Genomic DNA, 22,988 nt, shown 5'->3' with positions numbered 1-22,988 from the left:
GTGAAGGCATACCTGTGAGGGGAGTCTACCTGGTAGTTTGCATAGGGCTTTTATACAGTACCCCAGACCAGTCTGTGATTTTATATCACCATGGGGGGGAAAAAAGCGAATGTGATTATGCACGACCTCAATCATATCATACTGCATCCATTGACGGTCAGGCCTCATCCACTATCCTCATCCACAGAAAACCTCATCCGCACCCCGAAACTCCTCCATTGCTATTTCACACCTGCATTGGTACCCATAACTCCTTCTCTCCATATCCCCATCTCTCTGCATGTCTTCCCTTATTCCTTTACTGTTCTGGATCTCAAAGCTTTATCTCCCTCCATCTCGCTCATCCATGTCCCTTCTCTCTCCTTCTCCCTACATTTTCGCTCCCCTTTATGTATCCCCATTCTGCTTTCCCCTAGGAAGTATTCCTTCCAGCTGGTCCTTCCTTCAGAAAACAGAGAGCTCGTCTATAAATATCGCCCCAGTTTTTTTTTTTTCTCAGAGAGAATCTGGAGAATGATCCCCGATGCTGAATCTATTTGGCTGTTGCTGGGTGGATCTGCACGTTTGTGGGTTTCTGTTTGTGAACTATATGGGTGTGTGTGTGTGTGTGTGTGTGTGTATGGGCGCATGCATACACACGTGTTTTGTTTTATTTCAAGCTTAGTTCACTGTGTGTGTGTGTGTGTGTGTGTGTGTGTGTGTGTGTGTGTGTGTGTGTGTGTGTGTGTGTGTGTGTGTGTGTGTGTGTGTGTGTTTTGGGGGGGGGGGGGGGGGTTATAGAACGCATGGCCAAGAACGGTGGCAGCCAGGCAGGTGTTTATATTTGAGACGTTCCTCTGTGTTCTGTATTCACAGTATCTGTCCTACAGGCAAGGAACGTAAAACAGGCAAGACTGTCCTGCTCTGCTCTCCTTATTAAGGCACAGGAGTCAGGGAGGCAATGAGCTGCTCATCTGTCTCTCTCCATCTCTCCCAGCCTCTCTCTGTCTCAGACCCCTCTCTCTCTTTTGCTCTCTGTCCGTCCCTGTATCTCTGTCTGTCGCTTTCTCTCTCTCCATTCCTCCCAGTCTCTTGTCTCTCTCTGCATCACCCCCACTCTCTGTCTCTCGCCATCCCTCCCAGCATCTCTGTCTCTCTCTCTTTCTTCCTCTGTCTCTCGCCATCCCTCCCAGCATCTCTCTCTTTCTTTCTCCGTCTCTCGCCATCCCTCCCAGTGTGTCTCGTTCTCTGTCTCTTGATTGCTTGAGTTCATTGTCTTAATCTGACCCTGTGTTCTTTTCAGTGGTGTCATGGTGGTGTTTCCTCACTATCACGCACAGGTGAATCTAAGGTCACGACTCATCAGACTTCTTGTAAAAACCACCTTGCCTTCAACTCGTGTTCTTGTTCTCCTCTGTGTATCTCTCGGCGTACAGTAGGACCTAGTGTGCCTACTGCTGTCCGATAATAGAAAGTATTTAGTCTGTAAACATTGCTAGGTGGCTCGCCGTTCACGTGTCTGATTGTTCTTCCGCTAGGCGTCTTTAGCCACAGCAGCATGGCGTGACAGTATTGGAGTTACACGGGGAGATTTGACTTCGTTGTCCCCACTCACCACTCACCGGAGAATTCCCCGTTCGCTTTGAGCCGTAGTGTGCTTCTTCTCGCCTCGCTGTTAGAAGGAGGAGTGGTTGCCATGGAAGTGCCGGATTATGGAACACTTGAATGACTGCGCTCGAAGTCTGGGGCGGAGTTGTCAGCCGACGATTCCGAAATGATGATATTCAATGGGAGAAGGAAGTTGGTGATGCATATTATGTGAGATGAGGTAAATCTATCTGAATAGAATGCTAAGTCATTGCTCCGGTGCTTTGCACTGATGCTCCTCCATTGCATTAGTCAGAGTTTATCTACGGTAGGAGACGTATCCCCCTGGGTGATGAAACAACTATTTGAAAATCCCCCCCCCCCCCCCCCCCCCCCATTCTGTCATACCGCCAGATGGTCAACATGACACTTGGATCTTACATTCGTCACAGTATGTACAGTATATAGAATGTGTCCCTCTCTAGGAGTCACTCAGCCTGTGTTCTTTGATCCACTGTCATATCAGGAAGATGGACAACATTAATGGATGTTTGATGTTTGTATGTGTTTATATATATATATATATATCCCTCTGTAGGAGTTAGTCAAACATTTCTCTTTGGTTCATTTGCAGCTCGGGAGACAACATGACCCTTCTGTCTTACATTCGTCAGAGTTTGTGTATAGAACATATCCCTCCTTGGAAGTTAGTCAGCCTGTGCTCTCCCTATTTCATTCACTTGTGCTGTCTCATTGTCCCAGCATGGCGAAGGGAGTGAGGGAGGCAGGCAGGCTACTGTAGCTGGCCGGCTTCCCAGCGCCCTCTAATGCAATTTGTGACGGCAGGTGATGTGGACAGGTCGTCACTGGGCCGCCGGTGAGGGGGATTTCCCCAGTCTGGATGGACGTGCCGGGTGGACGGGCGGACTACGGTTGGCATCCACGCTCTCTCCCACCGCCAACTTCCACGGCGCCTTCCTACACCCCACGGAGGCTTAAAATAACCCCCAAATATAACCTCAGCCTTGTTCGGCCAGCCAATTAAATAGTTATTTTTGGCTCGAGGGTAGACTTTGATTGTACCATTTTATTCTGGGGTATTAAACACATACATATATGGACTGTGGTTAATCATTTGATTTGATATAAATGTGCTTATGCTGTGGAATGATGGAATCATTACTCATGCTACTTAAAAAAGGGGAAAAAACAAAGGTTTCAGGTTGTAGAAACTGAGGGGAAGAAACTCACAAGAAAAGACTGTGGTGAGTCGTTACAAGCCGAACTTGATGAATCTCCACAGAGCAATCAGGAATCTGTCAGTGGATGACTTAAGTTATATTTAGGGGTCTTGTGTAACATCCTTTGGGAAGTGGTCAGTCACCCAGCTTTATGAATGAACAAACTATTTCTAACCAGTGGTGTCTATTCTACCGTAGCTATATAATGTGCGACTGTAGTGACTTTGTCTGTTTTAAAGCGGTGAGTGAGTGCGTATACTGTATATAATGAACAAAAATATAAACGCAACATGTAAAGTGTTGGTCCCATGTTTCATGAGCTGAGGTAAAAGATCCCAGACATTTTCCGTACGCACAAAACCGGCCTCACAACCACAGACCACAGATGTCCCTAATTAAAATAACTTGGAGCTGATTTCCTGGTGTTTTTATAGTTTTTAATCTTTTTTTGCTCAGAAAACTTGGGGGGCCAAATAAAACCACCCGTGGGCCAAATTCAGCTCGCGGGCCGCCAGTTGGGGATTCCTGCCCTAATCTATGGATTTCACATGACTGGGCAGGGGCGTAGCCAATGCCACCCACTTGCTCAGTCATGTGAAATCCATAGATTAGAGCAGGGTTCCCCAACAGGTTGATTTTATTCGGCCCCCCAAGTTTTCTGAGAAAAATAAATATATATATTTTATTTTCATTGTTGGACATAAAAAAACTGTAAAAACACAAGGAAATCAGCTCCAAGTGATTTTAATTTAGGAAATCTGTTCCCAAGTTTTTCCATGCATAATAGAGAGATGTGATCATATACAAATGTAAGCAAGGTCTGAAATAATTATGTTTAGGTCAAATATTATATCTGTTTGGCTTCTTGCGGTCAATTTGCAGTCTACAAATTATTTTTAATTAGTTTACGTCCCCCCGACCATCCTCTCAAAATAAATTGTCCCGTAGCTGAATCTAGTTGATGATCCCTGGATTAGGGCCTACTGAATTTATCTAAATTGCCTGATTTCCTTACATGAACTGTAACTCAGTAAAAGCGTTGAAATTGTTGCATGTTGCGTTTATATTATTGTTCAGTGTATATATGAGCTGGCAGATCAGGTTTCCCCAATGGACAGGCTAGTGAGTGATGGGTATGTGGTGGGCCCGAGGAGCTTCTTGTGGCTGATAGGCTGAAGTGATGGGGATTGTAAGGATCAGGGTCAGTGACATGTCAGATCTCAATGAATCACTACTCTCTCTCTCTGTCTCTCTGTCTGTCTCTCTGTCTGTCTCTCTCTCTGTCTCTCTCTCTGTCTCTCTCTCTGTCTCTCTCTCTGTCTCTCTCTCTGTCTCTCTCTGTCTCTCTCTCTGTCTCTCTCTCTGTCTCTCTCTGTCTCTCTCTGTCTCTCTCTGTCTCTCTCTCTGTCTCTCTCTCTCTCTCTCTCTCTGTCTCTCTGTCTCTCTCTCTCTATCACTCCCCCTCTCTCTTTCTCAAAGACTCTCCATGCATGTCTCCTGTCGACCTTTTTTGTGTGTTTGTGTAACCACTTGAAATGGAAATCTATACATACGCAGTATGTATGAAGCTATTCGCATACCACTTGCTTTTACCTTGCCGCAGAAGTACTGCAATGGAATAATACATACATTTGAGAACCATGCTAATCACACGTGTCTCTGTCTGTCTTGTGTTCTGTCTCACAGGTAAGCATTGTCCCTCTCCTCATTGACTCCAACACAGGTGCATTGGAATCAGGTGTTGTAGCCTACTGTACTGTCTTATATAGCTTTGCTGATGTAACAGTATAAACTTTACATCGTCCCCTCGCCCCGACCCGGGCGCGAACCAGGGACCTTCTGCACACCTCAGCAACTGACACCCACGAAGCGTCGTTACCCATCGCTCCACAAAAGCCGCGGCCCTTGCAGTACAAGGGGAAACCCTACTTAAGTCTCAGAGCAAGTGACGTAACTGATTGAAATGCTACTAGCGCGTACCCGCTAACTAGCTAGCCATTTCACATCCGTTACACTCACCCCCCTTTCAACCTCTTCCTTTTTCCGCAGCAACCAGTGATCCGGGTCAACAGCATCAATGTAACAGTATAACTTTAAACCGTCCCCTCGCCCCGACACGGGCGCGAACCAGGGACCCTCTGCACACATCAACGACGGTCGCCCGCGAAGCATCGTTACCCATCGCTCCACAAAGGCCACGGCCCTTGCAGAGCAAGGGGAAACCCTACTTAAGTCTCAGAGCAAGTGACGTAACTGATTGAAATGCTACTAGCGCGTACCCGCTAACTAGCTAGCCATTTCACATCCGTTACACTGACAACATACCTGTGATTTTAGTACCCTCAGTGCTTGTGTCTACTCGTATATCGCCCCTCACCCTCTGCAGCATTGTCCTACTGTGGCCCGTGTGGCTGTAGCTCTGTGAATCACATACACACACACACACACTGAACTGACGCAGAGGTCAACCAGGCACAAATGATATGTGAATGCTAAAGGAAGTCATGAACAATTGTGCCTAGTTAGAATTTCAAAGTGCGTGTGTGCTGTCTGCTGTGTAAAATGTGTGACATTATGAGGACGTTTTCCTTAATTGAGTGGCTACCAAAATGTTCCCTTTCAAAGAGCTTAAGCTGGCAGTTTTTTGGAGCAAAAATTGAAAAGGAAAATAATGGAAATCTCGGTAATGGAAATTTTCTGTACAGTATGTCTGTGAAATCGTTGCAGCAGAAATGCAGCGGGCTCAGAGTGTGAGAGTGAAAAAAGAGAGCGAGGGAGTGTGTGTTAGAGAAAGAGAGGGGGGGGGAGAGAGAGCGGGGGAGAGAGATGGATAAAGTATGAGTGGGAGAGAGAGAGTCCTTTGTTCCGTCGGACTTAACTCTGAGAGGCGTCAGAACCATGCTGAGGGAAAGACGGCGGGTTATTCCGGGTCTTTTCCCGGCCTCTGTGTGTTTCTGTATTCCTGTCATGTCAGCATTCTTAGGGCCGGTGGCAGCAGCCTGGGATAGATCAACACTGACACATAGCTCAGGTGAGAGGTCACTTCAAGGCCAGGAGGGTCATGGCTAGACGGGATCCAGCTTTTGTCAAATGAACGTCAGATTTGACTTTTCGTAGCAGGTTAGGAGAACTTATGCAGAACCTTAGGATAATTAACGTATCAGGTTAGGAGAATTAGGTTAAGGTTAGGAAAAGAGTTAGGGTTAGCTAAAATGCCCCAAAAAATTTACTTTGGACTTTAATTTGGCAAAAATACGTCCTGGCTGGTCATGGCTAGACCCTTCCAGCTATGACCAGCCAGGAGGGATGATAATAGATGCTTTACAGAGATTCCTTCGGCCTTATATGGACTTTGCAGAGTCCGCTGGGAGGCTTCCCAATGATTTACCGTCCGTTTCCTGTCAGAGAGGCATAGCTGTGCAGAAGCTACTGTTCTGTTTGCTTGGATTACAGCAAGTGCAGAATCACATATGGGCTTATTCATCAAATGGCTTTTTTCCCACAGTAAAATCTGCTCTCTGTCTGTGTCTCTGTGTCTCTGTCGGTGTCTCTGTCGGTGTCTCTGTCGGTGTCTCTGTCGGTGTCTCTGTCGGTGTCTCTGTCGGTGTCTCTGTATGTGTGTGTCTCTGTGTGTGTCTCTGTGTGTGTCTCTGTCTGTGTCTCTGTCTGTGTCTCTGTCGGTGTCTCTGTCGGTGTCTCTGTCGGTGTCTCTGTCTGTCTCTGTCTGTGTCTCTGTCGGTGTCTCTGTCGGTGTCTCTGTCGGTGTCTCTGTCGGTGTCTCTGTCTGTCTCTGTCTCTGTCTGTGTCTCTGTCTGTGTCTCTGTCGGTGTCTCTGTCGGTGTCTCTGTCGGTGTCTCTGTCGGTGTCTCTGTCGGTGTCTCTGTCTGTGTCTCTGTCGGTGTCTCTGTCGGTGTCTCTGTCTGTGTCTCTGTCGGTGTCTCTGTCGGTGTCTCTGTCTGTCTCTGTCTCTGTCGGTGTCTGTGTCTGTGTCTGTGTGTATGTACTCCCTCGCGCGTAATGTGTCTGTTGAAACTCAGTTTGTAACAATGTTGTCAAACACTACACGTGAGGGAGTGCGCACACACACACACACACACACACACACACACACACACACACACACACACACACACACACACACACACACACACACACACACACACACACACACACCATCTGAGCCTCTGAACATGCTGAACAGACCGATCTGCAGGCTGCTGATAAAGTCGGTGAAATGCTGAGCCGTCCCATTCGCTTACAGTCATGGTTTTTGCCCACCTCATCTCTTCTCCTCAAACGACACGACGTGACATCTTTATTTGATGTTTTCTCAGCCATCTTCGTTTTGAAAGCGGCACGATTGACAGTTTAGCGGAGTGGACAGGTGTCAGCGTCTGATGAAGTGACAGCTCAGCGTACCAGATAACTTTTCAGATCTCCTTCGCCCCTGCTTTAGTTTCAACCTCGGGTCGATTATATGCTACGTACAAGCAGGGGTCACTGCATCATTTTTTTGCAACAGTTCCTTTAAGCTTTTCATGGAGACACATGACTTTTATTCAACTGTTGTTGGGAATTATGTGGAAAACCACTGTTTGCACCTGGACTGTGTTTGACACAATGCCTCTCTTTCTTCCTCCATCTCTCTGCGTCCCTCTTTCTCTGTTCCTCTGTCTAGGGCTACATGGGTTAGGCTTTATTGACTGCACTATGTGTCTGGGACGGCTGCCCCAAGGCGTCAGTAAGCAATGAAGACATATAGGAGTAATCGTTTTGCTCCTGCAGCTGCACGCACGCACGCACGCACGCACGCACGCACACACACACACACACACACACACACACAGATGCACGCAACCACATCCACATGCACTCACACACGCATAACGTTTGCTCATGGCCAAGATGTCGACATCTTCCCCGACGTGCAAACCCTCTCCAAACGACATATTCCCCACGGACGGATACGTCGGCCAATGGTGTGCGTGTTATCTGGGTGTGAAACATCAAATCACAATAAAATCGCGGTATCGAAGAATACATGATAGAATGGCAATACGTGTCATATCGGCACCTACGGATTGTGATAATATCGTATCTTGAGGTCCCTGGCAATTCCCAGCCCCACATGTACGCGGGCAAGCAGGCACACATGCACACTCACTGGGGGCTGGGCCTTTAAAGCGTCATTCGGTGTCATATCCAGTCAGTGCACAGGGAATCTTCCCTCCCCCTCATTTCCCAACCCTTCCTTCTCACATGCTAATTTTAACCATAGTGAGGACAGTGTGTGTGTGTGTGTGTGTGTGTCTGGAAGGAGTAACAGGTGTGTGTTTTGAACATTGACATCTATGTTAATGTGTGTGTCAACATGCCAGGGAAGTGTCAATGTGTACGCATGTTTGTAGAAGAAAGTAGAGTAAAGTTTTGTAAGCCACTTATTCGTCAAGCTTTTCAATACCTCAGCTATTAATAAGAGTCCTGAAACACACACACACACACACACACACACACACACACACACACACACACACACACACACAAACATACACTCAGACCCACACACACACTCAGACCCCCCCCACACACACACATAGCACAGAATGCATAGAAGATAAAGGTATCAGGATGGAATGGCTACAGTGTGTATTGTTTTCCATGGCCCTAATTGGACCTCTTCTTCAATACGGAGTCTCGTGCTGTGCTGAGTTGTTAAACGGACGTGTCTGTCTGTATGCTCTGTGGAGGAGGACTGCACGAGAGAACAAGCTCTGTTGGATAGCACTTTTATTCATATTCAAATGGAAGACGGTCCTTCTTCCTGAGAGAGGAGCAATTGGCTGAGGATGTTTTCCGCTCCAGAGAGAGAGAGGGCATGGATTGAAATGGACATGAAACAGTCGAGCCTTCTTCTAGTGGGTAACAGTACTCAAACAAGTCCCTAAAAGGTCATATGTTTATTAGTGATCCTGTGAGCAATCGGTGAGAAATGAGGGTGCTTTCTGTGTGGAAGAGATTTAGATCGATCTGTGTGTGTGTGTGTGTGTGTGTGTGTTAGGGGTCTGCCATGTCATTCTCTGGCACATTGCTGCTTCCAGACACGTTGCGCAACTCGAGCCGGCATGACAGAGTCACCACGAGGGCCGGTAATGTCACAGCAGGTCATTCTGCACAGCTGCCGCACACACGCACACACCGACACACACACACACACACACACACACACACACACACACACACACACACACACACACACACACACACACACACACACACACTCACACTCACACGTAGAAAACCCCGGGGTAATACAGATTGTCCTTGAGGTATCACTTGCTACATTCTCCCCTGCTAGCAGGCTGCTCGGTTTGCCTCACATTGACACGCTAAAGACTTTTGAGAAGTGATGCCTGGTGGCAGAGACAAATACCTCGCAAGCCGTTATTCCCCAGCCTCAACAATACCAAGCAAAACACAGAGTGACAGAAGTTGCCATTACCCCAAACTTCTTGCATAAGGAATACCAACTCATCTATCAGATGTGTGAACAAGGTCTCAGATACCTGAATGTGGGGAAACTCTTGTGGTAACTGTTTTTGACTCTGCTACAGATTGCATTTTGTATTTCACATTTTTTGAGGGGTATTCTCATTTGAAAAGGAGACCTGGGTCTCAATGTGACTCCCTTCAGAAATAAAGGTCAAACGAAATGCAACGTTGGTCTCTGACCTCTGCAGCCCAGAGGGGTGTACCCCTTCTCCTGCGGGGAAGAATGGCCACACTGGAAAACAGTTTTTATTTTATCAAAGCGCTAAGAGCACAGCTAATTCTGGGTTTTCCTGTTGTAGCCCCTCCTGTAGACATGTTGAATCAGTCAGAGCAAGGTCGTTCAGTGTTTTGAAGCATTTCTCAACAGTAGCAAAGCAAGGTCCTATCTGAGCTCTCTTATCAGTGCTCGCAAACGCAGCGTGAAGAATCAAATATGGAAAGATATTCAGCAAACTCTTGGTAGGACAATGATCGTTTGCTTTGACATTGTCTTTCCAAGAGTTGCTGAATATCTTTTCAGGTTCAGTCCGCTTCACGGTTCACTGCATCAGCATTTCACCTCAGTAGGAGCGTTTTACAGTGTTTTATGTTTGATAAAAGAGAACAAAACAATGCTTAAAAGAGGACGCAACACAATATTAGGAAGGTGTTCTTAATGTTTAGTACACTCAGTATATAGTGTAAATGTCATGTCCTCTGACTGGCATCGTCACTCTGCAGTTCTTTTGTCATGTTAGGAATCTGTAGCTCAAGGTTTGTGTACCTGGACATGCCATGACAACTGCTTGTTGTGTCACCGCTAGTGTTAATGTCTGTGTGTGAGTGTGTTTCTTTTTAAGTACTTGTTTTTTAGCTTCTGATAGTACTGTCGTGCAATAATCTGTACTCATCTCATGTGTCTATACTGTATTCTATTCTACTGTATTCTAGTCAATGCCACACAATGACATTGCTCGTCCTAATATTTATATATTTCTTAATTCCATTTTTGTACTTTTAGATTTGTGTGCATTGTTGTGACTTGTTAGGTACTAGTGCACTGTTGGAGCTAGGATGTGTATGTGACCAATAAAACGTGATTTGGTTTGAATAAGGCATAATCCTAATGCATCGTATCGTATGTGAATGGATTATGTGTGAAATTCTAGCTATGTTTTCGATGTCTCATAAAGGAAAGGACTCCTTGAGGGCCTGTACGTTGTTAGCCTCGTTAAACCAGAGTGAATGCTGCTGCTCACTAATTGAGCACAGCGTTCGATCTGGTTTTGCCAAGCTAGTAAAGCTGTGGTCATTTTTATGTGTTGTACCTGTTTTGGTTGCAGACGATAGATTCCCCCAGGGCTTGCTGGATGTGGCCCTTATGAGGCAGCAGTTAGAGGAGAGGAGAGAGACGTATGTTTATTCTGGAGATGCTGAGGCTCCTGTGACAGAATCAGTACAACAGTACCCAGGTCCAGGCAGAGACAGACATCTTGGATGAGTCTGGCCAGGCACTCGGGGAACACGAAGGAGCCGAGCCGGCGCCTTCAATCAAAAAACTCCTCGCATCGTTACATATTCCGGGCATATACAGAGAGAGAGGGAGAGAGATGGGAGAGTATGAGAGGGAGGAAAACACAGAGAGGGAGAAAGAGAGACATGGAAGAGAGAGGCTGTTTGTCTCTCAGTGCTACTGTATTGATCAGCTGTGTGGTTGGCTTCCCCTCAGCAGTTTGTTTCCGTTATTAGACATGTGTAAGGTGACAGTACGGCCCTGTCACTGCGGGACTCATGTTCAGCCCTGAAATGGCTGTCTGTTTCTGCTGATTCGCTGCAACGATATCTAGGCAAGCGAGAAGAGACGCACTCACTCACTCCCCCCCCCCCCCCCCCCCCCCCCAAGAGACAGCCCCTTGGCAAGGGCAACATTTTGAGCCATATGTGAGCATCCAGTTTACATCTCCCATGGCAACCTGCTATACTCCCTGTGAAACTGCAACATGCTGACTCAGCAGTTTTCTATTCACGTAGGAAATGTATGCAACCGATTAAAAATGAATGTTACCGAGGGTGGCGTCCATAATGAATATGCTGTTTCGTATACATGTATGTAAGAAATATGGTAAAACTACTCCATTTCCCCCATGCCCGAGCACATATGTGATTGTGATTCAATCTGTTTGTGACTAATTTTCTTAAACAAACCAAAATAGCATTTAGCTATTTTCTTGCCGTCTTGACAGTAACTGCTGTCTTGCTTCCTGTAATTTAACGAACTGTGTCCTAGAAAACAAATAGTTGTCTTTTCACCCTTTTTCCACTGAGTCCTACTCAAGAGAGTTGGGGATAGTTTGGCTGTACAGCGTAAGCACAGCCCCTGGTGGAACATAGTCCACATAACAACGTATAAAAACTCTTGGATCCACTGTTCACTTGTTTGAAAGAGGAGATTGTGTCAGGCTTCGGATAAAAGGTACCTCTGGAATATTATAGCCAAGAAAATAAGTACTGTGATTAGGAACTATCAAATATTGCAATGAATACATTTTTTTATTTTTTTTATTTGAACATAGATTTTTACAGAAGGACATGCATGTTTTGATCATCTCAAACACACAGAATTCGGTCTGCCTTTAGCTACTGAGATGACAGCATCTCTCCAGTGTCCAGCGAGGCTCATGGTCCAGCTCCAGCCCTCTGACCTTGACTTCCTTGGGCATTCCCTTTGAGCATGGGTGTGAGCCTTTAAACCCTGGGGCCTGGTCTGGTCCCTGGTCTGGTCCCTGGTCTGGGACAGAACATAGAGGAAACCTGGCTGCAGTCATCACTTTCTGTGCTCCGTTACCCTCCAGTCCCATTCCCAGCATTCCTGCACCAGGTCAACGCACGCTACCCCGCCAGCCGCCCAGCCTTCTGGGTCGGAAACCAGCTCCCCGGACAGAGTTAGAGCAGCTGCATGCTGTATGCCGGTCAACATACTGTAGGCAAGCAGACGTAGAGAAGCAGTTCCACAGTGACAGTACCCACTCATCCTCTCACCACACACATCATGTGTTGGTCAGCGTATAGGCGGAATCAAGATTGTAATGTCAATCAAATGTCATGGTATAAATAATGACGTAAGTAGCAGTTGTTTGAAATACATGTCCAGGTCTTATTAGAGACTTTGGAATTAAGTTATGGAAGTTGATAAGCTTCAGTTATTGCGCGAGGGATTTGGCCTTTCAGGAAGTGTATTCGGCAATATCCTCCTGAGGGCATGAGGTTGAAACTCTGGGTTCTCTTACAGTGTGTTGACATTATCTTCTTATCTCGAGAAGTGAATATCCGGTGAGGTGGACGATAAGGCAGTATGATCCTGTAGTGGACAGCCTTTAGTAGCAGGAAACAATGGTGGAGGTGTGTCGGGCAGAATGTGTGCCAAAGTACCCTGCCCTCTTAGCACACTCTTACAGAGGATTATATCTCCCGTGTGTGTGTGTGTGTGTGTGTGTGTGTGTGTGTGTGTGTGTGTGTGTGTGTGTGTGTGTGTGTGTGTGTGTGTGTGTGCGCGCGCATCCGTGCGCGTGCGCACGTTTGTGTGTATGTGCATGTGCGTTCTATGCAGCCGTGTGTGTCTAACACTCTAGGCGTGGTATTTAACCTCGAGATTATTCAAGTGCACCTGCGAGAGATCCTTAGTTACCATCATCACCAGTGACTTTAATGAAGTAGACAGTGAGTGATGTTTCACAGGGATATTTACTAAGTGTGTGAGTGTGTGTGTGTCCTCTTTGTAGTGTGTGATCAATAGACTGGGGACCTGTTGTGTTTGGCCTTGGCCTGTCCGTTGACTAACAGTTTTATCACCAGATACTGGCTCTGTGCAAAGCTTTTCTCCCGGTGCTGCGGGAAATCTGTCCTGCCTGGCCGCCGCCCTGCGCTCTAAGCTGTCACATTGGACCGGAGATTTGTGTGGCTGTGTGACCTCTGGGAGATGGAATGTTTTGTCTGGACATTCACAGCGGGGCTACCGGCGTAAACTGGCCAGGGGCTGCAAACACATTCATGGCCCACACAGTCAGGGGTGAAAGGATATAGGGCTCTGAAATGGACAGGGCTCTGAAATGGTGACGGCTCTGAAATGGACAGGACTGTGAGGGAGTGTCCACTCCGATACTAGGTGCTACACTGTCCCACACAGGCTTTCTGTGGTAGATTGAAAGAAAGAGAGCACTGGAAAGAGTTCTATCCCACATCCCACTTTGATCCATATCCACATGCTCGCACAATCTACAATACTGTTCCTCCGCAGAAAGCCAGTAATATCTCGACTTAAGCTGCGTGTGAAAACCAGTGCTGAGAGAGACATGGAGCAATAGAGACATCACTGGGAGAGGGAAACAGGCCATTGGATTTGTCATGGTTTTGTGAGAGGAGAAAAGAGGATTCCTCTTGCAGGCGTTAACACTTTGTAACCCGGACCACTAATAAACGGCTGTGTGGATTGACATGTTCCCCACATAAGTCTGCACTCTGCATATAAACTGCAGACGCGCACATAGCTCCAACACAGGCCCTACTGTTACGACAAAGGCCTCTGCCTCATAACTTCATTCCACTGAGGCTCTTTGTCACGAACAAATGATGATGATAATGCTGATAATGAAACAAAGTTCCATCTCTGTATCCTTGACCATATGTGACCAAGATTACTATTACTGGAACAAATCCTTCAAAGAATTTGTAACTTGTAGTCACAACTGTTTGTTATCTTGAATACACCCGTCCATACTGTAGCTCAGACTTGTTTTTAAATGGCATTTGAAATCTTTTAAATACTTTGAAAGTGTGCTCGAACCTTGCTGGAGTCCAAGATGGGCAGGGTTTGCACTTTTGGGAATATCAAGCTCAATCAATCTCAGCTGAAGTATTTGAAAGATGCCAAATGCTATGTGAACCCAGGTCTGCTGTACCTAAATCTCAGTCAGTCACTAAGGCTCACTCAAACATGCACTGATGCTGGTGAACACCATACAGTAGGCTGCAGTTACAACAGCATAGGATGAATTCGGTGTCCATTACCGCCGCCTGCAGCCATGTTTTGAATTTGCTCAATGCCTATTCAGGCAGACAACCAAATAAGATAATGACTGAACACCAACAGTAAACACACTAATCAAGCATGCTAATAAATAGACTTATGGACTCTATCTGGTCTCTTCAGGAGGACAAAACATAGTTTTTCATAGGGATTCACATTTGGACATATTTCATCTGGGAGACAATGTTTACTGTGTGACAACAAACACATTCAACGGGGCATTTGGCTTATTCAAACGCGCACAAATCTCTCTGAGTGGAATGCTGTTTTGACATGATCCTTATCCTCTAAACCTCCTGCCACTAGTATCAGTGGTTTATCTATAGTACCTATTGGATAAGGACTAAGGACTCAGATCATCCGATCTAAGTTGGGTAGAGTAGAGGGAATACAGCATAGCGCTGCTATTCTCTTCTCAAACTCATTAACACATGCTGTAGAGATTCTCATGATGAACAATGAGGCACTCCTGTGTGTCCGGTGTGGAAAAATGCATTCAGCATTTAATCACATGTATGCGATACGACAAATGAAATTGGCCAGACTTATTCATCTCTCCACACCTTCTATCCTGTTGCACCTGTGAGTGACATGTGAGCAGTCCAGTTCAAAGTAGTCCAGATTTAATCTGGATCCACTTCTCCGTTAGTCAGCTCACCCATCTAGAAGTGATTGGGGAGTGTTTTTGCTATTGTCACATCTAATTCATTACAGTTCTTGCCTATTGCCTTCTGTTGGTTACATGCTGGTTAGTGTTCATTCAACCTGTCACACTGACAAAGCGGGAGGTACAGGAAGAGAGGGAGGCACAGGTCCAAAGGGATGCTGGTGTGAGCCAATCCAAACAACAGTCACCCCATACACAGCTGTGCCATCTCTCTGTGTCTTTTGTTGGCTGTTTAGTCTCTCTGGTGCTGTGGAATGCTGGGATAGCAGGGAACACATCCATAAGGAAATAGTCAGGGACCCCAGCCATGGACACACACACACACACTGTTTTGTGTAGGTATTTTTCCTTGATATTACAGAATGGCTAGACTGCCAGTTCCTTTGCGGCCAACAGTATGTCACTCGTTTCCTCCCCCCTTCCTTTATTTTATGAGAGAGGGAGAGAAAGCAATGCTGATTGTGACTCAAATAATAGCACCATTCATTACAGGAAGCCAGCTTCAGGGTTGTGTACTCTGAATCAGACCGATGCTTCAGAAGTATAGGGTCGTTTCCATGTGCAGTGCATTCGGAACCTATTCAGACCCCTTGACTTTTTCCACATTTTGTTACATTACAGCCTTATTCTAAAATGGGTTCAATTGTTTTTTTCCCCCACCTCATCAATCTACACACAATACCCCATAATGACAAAGCAAAAACTGTTTTTTTTTTTTTAAATTTTGGCAAAGTTATTAAAAATAAAAAACTGATATCACATTTGCATACGTTTTCAGACACTTTACTCAGTACTTTGTTGAAGAACTTTTGGTAGTGATTACAGCCTGGAGTCTTCTTGGGTATGACGCTACACGCTTGGCATACTTGTATTTGGGGAGTTTCTCCAATTCTTCTCTGCAGATCCTCTCAAGCTCTGTCAGGTTGAATGGGGAGCATCACTGCACAGCTATTTTCAGGTCTCTCCAGAGATATTCGATCGGGTTCAAGTCCGGGCTCTGGCTGGGCCACTCAAGGACATTCAGACACTTGTCCTGAAGCCACTCCTGTGTTGTCTTGGCTCTGTGCTTAGGGTCATTGTCCTGTTGGAAGGTGAACCTTCACCCCAGTTTGATGTCCTGTGCACTCTGGAGCAGGTTTTCATCAAGGATCTCTCTGTACTTTGCGCCGTTCATCTTTCCCTCTCCTGACTAGTCTCCCAGTCACTGCCGGGGAAAAACATCCCCACAGCATGACGCTGCCACCACCATGCTTCACTGTAGGGATGGTGCCAGGTTTCCTCCAGATGTGATGCTTGGCATTCAGGCCAAAGAGTTCAATCTTAGTTTCATCAGACCAGAGAATCTTGTTTTTTAGGGTATGAGAGTCTTTAGGTGCCTTTTTAGAAAATGAATGTGCCTTTTACTGAGGAGTGTCTTCAGTCTGGCCACTCTACCATAAAGACCTGATTGGTGGAGTGCTGTCGAATGGTTGTCCTTCTGGAAGGTTCTCCCATCTCCACAGAGGAACTCTGGAGCTCTGTCAGAGTGACCATTGGGTTCTTGGTCACTTCACTCTAGGAAGCGTTTTGGCGGTTCCAAACTTCTTCCATTTAAGAATGGCGGAGACCACTGTGTTCTTAGGGACCTTTAATGCTGCAGACATTTTTTGGTGCCCCTCGACACAATCCTGTCTCGGAGCTTTACGGAGAATTCCTTCGACCTCATGGTTTTTGCTCTGACATGCACTGTCAACTGGGGGACTTTATATGTGACTCACCACCTGGATTCGGTCTTATGTAGCAAAATTTGAAATTGTGTTTTTTACATTGGATAAAAGTAGAGACTCAGAGCTACAAAATGGTATATCATACTGCATTGTTGAGGAACAATGGGAAAGTTATTCTGCTTTGAAAGTTGATGAACTCGGAAAACTAACTTTTGAGAAAATGTCCTTTGAATGTTTTGGTATCTAGTGATATCTTTATCTACACACATTCAGCATTGTTCACACCCTCTTAAGCTTTAGACCCACCCTTCTTGTTTCGCCCTTGGAGCATTCAGAGCGCGTACTTGACGCTCTGGCCGATGATTTGTTTACCTCTGGATAACATGAAAACAATCTAACCAGCTCTTCTGGCAACAATTTCATAATGCTTCTTTGCAGACGTTAGGGTCTGACATGTAGCTAGCTGGTTAAGACATGTAGCTAGCTGGTTAAACAATGAACCTAACTAGGTAAACAAAGTGTAAGATCACACACGTACGTTAGCTAACGAGCCAGCCAGCTAACGTTAGCTAGTTAAACAACAAGGAACATAGTGCAAAATCATGTCGTTACTACCCTGCATGAATATGCTGGGAGCTAACCATCCAGGTTCATTGTTAGCTAGCTAACATTAGGCGCTAACTAGCGAAGCAAACAGCTGTGGGATGCCAATAATAACGTCAGCTAGGGAGCCAGCCAGCTAACGTTAGCTAACTAGCTAACAGTATACTTTAGCTTGAAATTAAACCACTTTTTGTCAAGATATTTCACCCCCAAAAATATCTGAAATATCTGAAAATTTAGCTAGCTAACGCTAGACTATCTTGCCCGTTTACATCATCATGCATGATGGACACATTTCCATGTCATGGATGCCATGCCACAGTTGCCCTTAGTTTGAAGATGTAATCCGGAGACAGGTGTTTTCTCCATCGCTTTAGCTATCATAATCTAATTCCAATCATTTCAAAACTTGATCCTCCAGAGAGTGGAGAGCAACACTTAGCTATGCAGCTCTACTACACAATAAAAAAAAATGAAATGCTGCTTTCGACAGTATTACCAACACAGACGTACCAGCTCAAATAGACAGAAGCCTTCAAATTTCAAGTTTGGTGTCAAATGAAAGCCAAGAGCCTTTTACATTTTTTAAATAAATGAAGACCTATATACATTTTTCAACCATTTTACATTCTAAAATTAGGAATAAGCAAAGGCTTTGATTTCTGGTCAAACAGATGGAAACGGGGTCTTAGAAAACATATACTAGAAAAAGTATTAACCTTTCACGAGCCTCAACCCCGGATCCGGGATCACCCCCCCCCCACACTGATTAGCATCGCTAGCATAGCGTCACAATTAAATAGTAGCATCTAAATATCATTAAATCACAAGTCCAAGACACCAGATGAAAGATACAGATCTTGTGAATAAACCCATCATTTCTGTTTTTTAAAATGTTTTACAGGGAAGACACAATATGTAAATCTATTAGCTAACCACGTTAGCAAAATACACCATTTTTCTTTGTCCACCATTTTTTCTCTCCACCACTAGCTATCACCAATTCGGCCAAATAAAGATATTGATAGCCACTAACCAAGAAAAAACCTCATCAGATGACAGTCTGATAACATATTTATTGTATAGGATAGGTTTTGTTAGAAAAATGTGCATATTTCAGGTAGAAATCATAGTTTACAATTGCACCCACCATCACAACTCGACGAGAATTACTATAGAGAGCAACGTGTATTACCAATTTACTCATCATAAAACATTTCATAAAAATAGACAAAGCATAGCAATGGAAAGACACAGATCTTGTGAATTCAGACAATATTTCAGATTTTCTAAGCGTTTTACAGCGAAAACACAATAAATCGTTATATTAGCATACCACATATGCAAACGTTACCCGACCATTGATTCAAGCCAAAGAGAGCGATATCGTTATCATCGCCAAAATATATTAATTTTTTTCACTAACCTTCTCAGAATTCTTCCGATGACACTCCTGTAACATCATATTACAACATACATATAGAGTTTGTTCGAAAATGTGCATATTTAGCCACAAAAAAACGTGGTTATACAATGACAATACTAGCAAAACTAGCCTGAAAATGTCGGTCGCCATCTTTCACAGTGATCTTGTCTCATGGATAACTATTCATAAACTTGACTAAAAAAATATAAGTTGGACAGCTATCGAAAGACAAATTAGTTCTTAATGCAATCGCTGAATTACATTTCTAAAATTATCCTTACTGTGCAATACAGGGTTCGCCAAGCGAAGCTATACCAAACAAAATGGCGGAATATGCGTTTAAAATTTTTCGACAGAACAACGATTTATCATATTAAATATTTCTTACTATGAGGTGATCTTCCATCAGAATCTTGGGCAATGTATCCTTTCTTGGGTCTAATCTTCTTTTGGTCGAAAGATGTCCTCTGTCCGTCGAAATGCCCACTAACGTTCGACCGGTACTGGAAACGTGCCCATCGCTTCAAAGTGCACCACAAAGAAAATGCCTCAAAATCGCACTAAAAGGATATAAATTGCTATAAAACGGGTTAAATTAACTACCTTATGATGTTTTTAACACCAATAACGAGTAAAAACATGACCGGCGATATATAAGTGGCTAAACCAAAGCTTGGAAAGAGAGGAGGTCCAACGTCCATCGTGCGTCAGGCGCAGGGAGCAAAGGGACGGTACATCCGGTCTTTGCCATTTTATACAGGCACTGATTGCGCAATCGACTCCATTCAAATTGTCACCACTTACTGACATCTAGAGGAAGGCGTGGGCAGTGTTTGTATCCTCATAGGATTTACAGGGACTTTAAAACTGATCTGGAACCAGAGGCCAAGATTTCTGAAATCTCACACACTGGGAGGAAAAGTGCTGTAGAATGAGTTCTGTTTCACTCAGAGACATAATTCAAACGGCTATAGAAACTAGAGAGTGTTTTCTATCCAATAATAACAATAATATGCATATTGTACGAGCAAGAATTGAGTACTAGGCAGTTTCATCTGGAGAGCAAATTATGCTAATGCGAAACAGCTCCCCCTATAGTTGCAAGATTAAAAGGTATCATAAATACATCAAAACTTCATTAATGTTGAAGTTAAGTCCCTTGCGAACTAATATCAACATTTCTATTTCATTTTGCCTGAATGATTTGCCTTCTGTTACATTGCCTAGTGTCTTGAAACTATGTTAGAAAAACCTCACCTACTGTATCTTTAAGATACAGTATTTAATACAAATAATTATCACGAGGACGGAAAATGAAAGTTCACAGAAGTAACAAATAAAGGTAGAGCTACCAATTTGTGTTTTTACTGATAACAATTTTGTTTGATTTATTAAGGGATTAAAACTGGGCTCCCGAGTGGCGCAGCGGTCTAAGGCACTGCATCTCATTGCAAGAGGCGTCACTACAGACACTCTGGTTTGAATCCAGGCTGTATCACAACCGGTTGTGACTGGGAGTCCCATAGAGCGGCGCACAATTGTCCCAGCGTCGTCCTGGTTTGGCCGGTGTAAAACGTGTCATTCTGTTACAAAATCCGTAACAGAATGACTGAAAATCTTTAATGGGTTGGGGAGCTCATTAGAATAATAGTCAACGTGTTGAATAATACCCAAACAATCAGGTGTTAATCCACTTCTCTTACTGTAGTTCAATAAGCAAAATACATTTTTTTCAAACTCAAGGTGTTGTCATATTTGACACCCCATTATTTTCGCAAACATCTTTGAATCTTCATTCAGAGTAGACATTTAACAAAGATTTCAGAAAACGTCACAACATAAAAAACTGAGGGAGATTTTACTGTCATTCTGTTATGAAACTAGCTTGTTCTTGTTTGGTGTTTTAAAGTGAGTCTCGGCATCATTATTTTACCATGGGATTGCCCATAGTCAATCATCTACATGAGGATCGCATTACTATCATTAGTTATTGTGTGGTTTTTAGTCAGAGTTGTCTCTGTCCATGAGAGTTGTGCAAAGGTTGCTGTGAAATATGCTCAGATGTTGTGCCTCTCTGTCTTCAGTGTAGCCTGGGGGCTCTGTGTAATATTGAAGGAACCCAGGGGACCCTAAAGATGGGACAGGGTGGGTTATGTTGAAATTGAACATGGACCGTAACTGGAACATTTGACACAGTACAAAGACTGGCAGTTTTTCAGTGGCATTTCAGCAGCTAAACAGTGATATTTGAGCATTGGTTAGTTGCTACTGTGGACAGTGACTGTATGAATTAGAGCAGAGGTGAAAGTCAAGTCATGTTGATGGCGGTCTTAATTAAATGACTTTTACTGGGTCAATAGTTCTGCAGTGATCATGTTTTTGCAATGCAGATCTGTCAAGCAGTGTCCGACGAGTTGAAATATATATAATATATATAATATTATACCACCAGGTATGACAGTACACCTGACAGTACACCAGTACACCACATGAAATTAGATTTCATTAATGGGATTGGTCCTGACCTTTTCACCCTGTTGTGATATAGCATAGATTAACACTGATAGAGAAGGTTGCTGTCTCAGCCCAGATTTAGAGTGGGGTTACTGTTTGCGTATCCTTCCTCTACCTCCCCCCCCCCCCCCCCCCCCCCACCCCCCAAGTCTGACCGGGGATTGCTCTTATGAGTTTCACGGGTGTGCGAGATGGCGTCTAGCCTATTCATGTCTGTGTGTTGATAAGAGATCTTCCTTCCTTAGTTTTATCTTCCGTTTCCACATGACTTGGGATTTCTGGTCTGTCTGGTTTGGGAACAGGGTGTGGCACGGGGATTTTATTCCTCCCCAGCTTCACTTTCCATCAATCCCACCATCGCTCTGTATGTCTATTACTCTATTCCCCCCCCCCCCTCTAGCTCTCTCTCTGCCGCCATCTCTACTTTAAAACTCACCATCATTCAATCTCCACTTGTTACAGTAATGAGTCTGAATGGCAGAGTTTTACACTGTGATTGGTTGCGCTATAATGAAGTGGATGCCAGTGCCCTGCAACCATTGGCTGAGTCATGGTGAATGAGAGGACTGTGCAGTGCAGTGATTTGCAGAGGCACAGCCCTCGGTGAAAAGCCGGCTTTAGGCGGAGGAGGAGGGAAGAAGGGAGGTGCTTCCCACAGAAGGATATTCCTGTACACACAAGGTGTGTGTGTGTGTGCATGTGTATTTGAGAGGGAACCCAAACACAGCAGCCTCTCCCGGCAAGCAGCACCACAGAGACTGAAAGAAAGAGAGCAAGAAGAGGTAGACAGAGATTGGGCAGTTCCTAAGCCTGCGTCGGAGTACCCAGGACTCACAGACACTTGCAAAGTCAACTTGAGGCAGAGGTACACAGTGGGAGCTGCACCGAGAACTGGCATCAACATCGCCACTGTCATCAACATCACAGAGAACTGGCATCAACATCGTCACTGTCATCAGAATCACAAAGAACTGGCATCAACCATCAACAGCAGGCCAGAGAGTCAGAATGGAAGGCCACCGGTCCATTCAGCAGGAGATCATTTCTCTCAAAGGTACTTTCTGTCTGGACTGCGGGCAGACTTTACTTTGTACTGTCACTGTCACAGTATACTTGTAACGGGGGAGTTTACAGAGGAACTCTCTGTGCGTGCGTCTTTGTACTTAACCAGGGACAGGGACAGACAGACAGACAGACAGACAGACAGACAGACAGACAGACCATACAACTCTATGTACAAGGACTACTTTTAACAATTTCCACAGAAAATTTTAGGTATATTCTAGATACAAAGTTTGGTAACATAATGACGACACAAGCAGCACAAACCGTCAATCTGTTAACCAAACTTTGCATCTGCACTGTTCTTAACATTTCTCTGTGGAAATTGTTAAAAGTAGTCCTTGTGCATGGAGTTGTATGGTTTGTTTAACTTTACAATCATTTGTTTTTTTTGTTTGACATACATTTTTTAAGTGAAAAATCTGTCTCCGTTGTCACTCTGTTACTGTGGAATTGCCCCAAAGCAACATTGTTTTTCTTTTTTAGGCAGTCTGTGAGGAAGGGGTGTCCGGCAATATCATTGTTTTCAGCGCAGTGGGGGAAGTTCTGGTCGAATATCTCCCAGCTCAGACATTTACACTGAGCCCTTGCA

At 44.7% G+C, this 22,988-nt stretch overlaps 1 protein-coding gene across 9 annotated transcripts in view; it reads left to right on the top strand.

The window, feature by feature from the left end:
• Positions 1-22,988, top strand: part of plecb (plectin b) — a 188,137-nt gene that overhangs the window by 29,418 nt on the left and 135,731 nt on the right. For 2 of the 9 annotated variants that reach the window (XM_055903168.1, XM_055903167.1), the window contains exon 1: positions 21,999-22,388. The exons of the other annotated variants lie outside the window; for them this stretch is intronic. In XM_055903168.1, the coding sequence (XP_055759143.1) occupies positions 22,343-22,388 (46 nt within the window). In that variant the 5' untranslated portion in view covers positions 21,999-22,342. Of the gene's footprint in view, positions 1-21,998; positions 22,389-22,988 lie in introns of those variants that run through there. 9 annotated transcript variants of the gene reach the window in all.

Source organism: Salvelinus fontinalis, chromosome 38 (genome assembly GCF_029448725.1).
Source record: "Salvelinus fontinalis isolate EN_2023a chromosome 38, ASM2944872v1, whole genome shotgun sequence".
Lineage (NCBI taxonomy): Eukaryota > Metazoa > Chordata > Actinopteri > Salmoniformes > Salmonidae > Salvelinus > Salvelinus fontinalis.
This window is presented reverse-complemented; position numbering and strand designations above follow the sequence as displayed.